A 5,102-nucleotide genomic window follows, 5' to 3' on the forward strand; every position below is an offset into this window, starting at 1 on the left:
CACAAAGATACCACCGTAGTCATCTAAAACCAGCATGGCAAAATCAAAGCCAAAGCTCTATACGTATGACTTTTCTCTTGGCTCATCATTCTTATAATGGTAAAATACTTTTGTTTTGTACAAATTAAAAAAAAAAAAAACCGACTCCAAGCAATGCCTTTAAATCCTTTTTGTTTGACATTCTATCTCTATTTATAGTCTTTTGGTATAAGGTAAAAAAAAGAACTATAATTTTGCAATTTCCTAACAGAAGCGTGAGTAAGCTGTATAGTGACACTATTATCCGTCAATACAGTTTTTTGGATACCGCTATCATCTTACCGGTAACATAATCATATTATCAAATAAAAATTAAGTTGAACTTTCTTTTACATTAAACCAAAAAAGAAATGAGAACATGCACATGATCACAAGTTAAATGTACACATGTGACACCAAATACAATACCAATATCAGTATCAAGAGGATTCAAGACCTATTGGTATTCTTGATCTCCAACGAGAGAATATATAACAGTCTTTTGAAGAAACAGACCCAACCAGAATCACCAATGGATCAAAAACTGCTGAAAATCCTGCAGGACTGCAAGTCTCTGAAACAACTGAAACAGACCCACCTTCAGATATTCATCCATGGGCTACAACACAGCAGCTTTTTGCTTCCCAAGCTCCTCACTCTCTCCTCGCAACTGGGTTTTCTTCATTACGCTTATTCCATTTTCCAAACTTGTTGCTCCCCCAATGTTGTGGCTTACAACACAATCATAAAATGCTTGATAGGAAAGACCCGAGTAGACGCATTGCGAGTCTACGATCAAATGAAGACGTTAAGGATTGTGCCGAATAGTTATACTTTCACTTTTCTTCTCAGGTGTTTTGAATCTTTTGAGGCCCTTGATGATGGGAAAGTGGTTCATGGCGACATTGTCAAGCTTGGTTTCGGCTCCAGCGTCTTTGTTCAGAACACCCTTTTGGATTTCTACGCCAAATGTGCAGGCGGTTTTGAGTTTGGTTCCGCACGCCAGGTGTTTGATGAAATGCCCGAGAGAGATGTGGTCTCTTGGAATTCCATGATTGCTGCTTATATGACTCGTGGTAGGATAGAGCCTGCAATGAGGTTGTTTCATTCGGTGCCGAAGAAGAACATTGTGACATGGAACTCCGTTGTTTCTGGTCTTTCCAAGGCCGGAAACATGGAGTTGGCTCATTCGGTTTTTGAGGAAATGCCAGAAAGAAATGATGTTTCCTGGAATTCATTGATCACTGCTTATATGCGGTTGGGTGATATGAGCTCAGCTAGGTGTCTGTTTGAACAAATGCCGGAGAAAACAGTGGTTTCTTGGACCGCCATGGTGTCTGGATACACCGCCATTGGAGATGTTGAATCAGCCAGGAACATGTTCAGTCAGATGCCGGTTAAAAATGTTGTATCCTGGAATGCTATGATTGCAGGTTATGTTCATAACCGCATGTTTGATCAAGCTCTTTCTGTTTTCCGCAAGATGTTGATAGATGGCAAGTGCAGGCCTGATCAGAGTACTTTGATCAGTGTACTATCGGCATGTACTCACTTGGGTTCTCTTGAACATGGAAAATGGATCGAGTCTTATATTAAGAGAAACAAGTTTGACATGTCTGTACCTTTAGGAAATGCTCTAATAGACATGTTTGCAAAGGGTGGAGATGTAGAAAATGCAAAAGCTGTTTTTGATGAGATGGAACAAAGATGTATAATTACATGGACGACAATGGTTTCAGGTCTAGCTGTTAATGGGTGGTGCAGGGAAGCATTAGCTCTCTTTGAAACAATGTGTTTAAGCGGACATAAACCAGATGATGTGATTTTCATTGCTGCTCTATCAGCTTGCACTCATGGAGGGCTGGTAGACGAGGGCAAAAGAATTTTTTATCAGATGGAACACGAGTTTGACATCAAGCCCCGAATAGAGCATTATGGGTGCATGGTTGATCTTCTAGGTAGAGCTGGGAAGTTGGAAGAAGCACTCAGGTTTGTAGAAAACATGCATTTGGAGCCAAATGCTGTAATTTGGGCCAGTCTACTGGGTTCCTGTAAGATTCATGGAAATGGAGATCTGGTGGAGTCTGTAACCAGGCGGATTATAGAGCAGGAACCGGAAAATCCCAGCTATTTAACTCTAGTTTCCAATTTGAGTGCATCAGTCGGACAGTGGAAAGATGTGCTGATCTATCGGCAAGTTATGAGACAACAGGGAATAGAAAAGGTTCCTGGTTGTAGCTCAATCCAAATGGGGAACAAGATAGATGAATTTCTTGCCCACGATACAAGGCATGAGGAAAGAAAAGAAATTTATGGAGTTTTGAATTGTTTAAATGAACAGGTGTCAGCAGTTTCTGATGGACTATGAACATATGACAATGGTCTCGTACACAATGATCCACCCTATGTGATGTATGGGAAGAAATATTGATGATATAAAGGAGTGGCACTGTATGTGAATGCCCCAAGCATTTCTGGCCAATCTTCTGAAGATCAGATTTGAAGATAGAATCAGAAAAGCACATTATGAAAGACATCTTCGTGTAGAAGCAAGAAACATGTCTTGTGAAAGAACAGGTATTGGAACAAATTCTTTTGTCAGTGATTGGAAGCAACGCTCTGATAAGGCAAATATATCTTCACAGAAGAAAGGGTTGAAGCAGTGGAAGGGTAAGGTTCTTCTGTTTTACTCTTACGAGAATTTTTTTTATATATTATGGCTAGTGTCACACTGACTAGTGAAAGAAAGTGTTAGAATAGAATTCTTTTGTCAAAACTCAAAAGATTAAAGGAAGTAGTGATCTTACAGTTACATTCTGGGCTCCTTTTCTTTAGATGATAATGAAGCTAACAGGCAGTGTGTTCTTTCATCAATGAGACGTCTACCATGGTCCACAGCCTTGGGAGCAGTGGGACTGCAATAGCTTTCAATTGAATACTAATAAGTTTTGTGGAGCGCCCGATCATTACTGTACTAATGCTTGGCCGCTTACAAAATCCCTCCTTCTGAGCCGGCCACCAGATAAAATAACAGTGAACACTTTGTGCAATTGAGAACAAGTAAGTTCAGATGTTCATGAATTAGTTTTGGGATATACGTCAATTGTATATTTTTCTCCCTCCCTCTCTCTCGTTCTCTTCTGTACAAGATGGTGATTGACATACAAATTGTATTTGTCTATCAAATTAATGTTGGAGAAACTCTAATTTTCCTCAGGTTTGCAGGGCTTTCTTTTGGTGTCATTGCAATAATTATTTAGTTCCAACGTTGATGTGTATACATTAGACTGCAAATAGGTGTTTTTATTTTTATTTTTTTATATTGTGATAAGTAGAGAAGCTTGGATTAACGTGCAAGTTTTTATACCGTATTTGTCTAACATTTCTTTGATGGAGTGACAAATGACGATAGATGTCTTAAATTTTTAAGTCTCCAAAATTTGGGTAGTCTGGTAGAACAATATTTCTAAACTCAGTAAATATCTGCTTTGCTAATCAGTTTATATTTTTGTGTTCAGAGTCACAATGATCCTCAAACAAAAAGAAAAGGTCAAGGATGCATATGTTCTTTACTTTATGTAAAGCTTCATTCCAAATTAAGTAGGTCCTTTGGGTGGCAAAATTGCATTTGCTTTATACTTCTGGCAAGATGTGATGTTTCACTTCACCGAATCCTATTTTCCAACTTTCAATTATCCACACTTTGGTTTTTAGGTGGACATTCTTCCTTGCTTGCGCAAATACAAGATAGCTTACAGGCTTATAACTTATTTATTCTAGTGTGCATATTTGGTCAAAATTGATGGTTTTTCTTTTCGTGAGTGATTTGTCTTATGAGCTGTAGTATAGAATTATCAGCAGACTATACTGAATCTCATTGTAATATGATGAGTTTCCACTACTATGGAAGGATGTGATGCATAATCATGCATTAGCATTACTTGATTATATTCATTATGTTCATTACTTGTTTCATTAATTATGCAATATGATGTGTTTCCACCGGTATGGAAGGATGTGATGTATTAGCATTACTTGCTTATATTTGTTATGATCAGTACTTGTCTCATTAATTAGTGCCACGCATTCAGAATATGTTATCGTGGTGCAGCAAAACATGACCTTTACAGAACTGCCATATCTGCTACTTTGGCTTCGAATGGGAACAGTACAAAAGTAAAGTATACCATAAAAAAAATATATATGTATATATATATCATAAGATTATACCATGAAATACATATACCGTAAGGTAGCTTTGAAGTGATTAGTGCTGTTTCAGTGTTTTGAGATAGCTTGCGGGCTCTGATACACTACTGTATTTTCTGGATCCTTGGTGTGCACAGATTATCCTCAATATTATTGTAATGCAGGTTACGCAGCTTCTGAATGTGATATAATTCCACTATTTCAGAAAGATGTGATAGTCTTTCGTTTCCATTATTCATTCGTGTTATTGATATTCATTAAAGCTGCCATGTCTGCAGAGTGAAGTAGCTTTTCTGAAGTTATTGATCCTGTGTTAGTGCTTTAAGATAGCTTTAATGGCTCTGTTATATATATTCTGTTCCACTACTTGTGTATTTTTCAGATATCCCTAAGACGTCGATCACCTCAATTCCTCATTCGCAGGATCTTTTCCTTTTCTGATCAATGAGAGAAAAGGGGCACTTACGCAAAATGATACTGTCTAATGGAATCTTAGAATGAAGTTGGCATCCATATAGGCTATTATGTTCTGGTCCCTAAATGTGGATGAACACTGTGCTTGATGTTGCAAATAAATGATGAGCATTATCTTTGGATAAATCCTATTCCCATTTATGGTGACTCAAAGTCAGTGACTTCCACTTTAAGTAAAGCATGTTATAATTTCTGTCTTACCTAATGAGGAGGGAATTAGGAGATGCAGGCACTCATGTCAGTGACTTCATTTTTTTTCCGTTGAAATTGTTGTTCAGTGAAGTTATGGGCAAGACAATGACAACGATAGGCAACCTCACCCATGTCCCAAATATGTCGGTCTCACTGTTTCTTTGCCATTCAACCCTACTTTTCACGTTGTGGAGGCGTCTTTGCATCTT

At 38.0% G+C, this 5,102-nt stretch overlaps 1 protein-coding gene across 2 annotated transcripts; it reads left to right on the forward strand.

Moving 5' to 3' along the window:
- Nucleotides 1-382: 382 nt before the first annotated feature.
- On the forward strand, nucleotides 383-4,803 carry LOC133735279 (pentatricopeptide repeat-containing protein At3g29230-like). Of its 2 annotated transcripts, none has more exons than XM_062162686.1 (2): nucleotides 383-2,688; nucleotides 2,854-4,803. In XM_062162686.1, exon 1 carries the CDS (start codon nucleotides 419-421, stop codon nucleotides 2,384-2,386), a length of 1,968 nt encoding a protein of 655 aa, XP_062018670.1. In that variant the 5' UTR covers nucleotides 383-418; the 3' UTR covers nucleotides 2,387-2,688; nucleotides 2,854-4,803. The 2 variants fall into 2 exon arrangements, with proteins under 2 accessions (XP_062018670.1, XP_062018671.1); XM_062162687.1 differs by having other exon boundaries at nucleotides 383-3,078; nucleotides 3,537-4,802.
- Nucleotides 4,804-5,102: the final 299 nt, after the last annotated feature.

Source organism: Rosa rugosa, chromosome 3 (assembly GCF_958449725.1).
Source record: "Rosa rugosa chromosome 3, drRosRugo1.1, whole genome shotgun sequence".
Lineage (NCBI taxonomy): Eukaryota > Viridiplantae > Streptophyta > Magnoliopsida > Rosales > Rosaceae > Rosa > Rosa rugosa.

Excerpts from the sequence above, each read along its gene's own strand:
- LOC133735279 (XM_062162686.1), top strand. The coding sequence starts at position 419 with ATGTACACATGTGACACCAAATACAATACCAATATCAGTATCAAGAGG.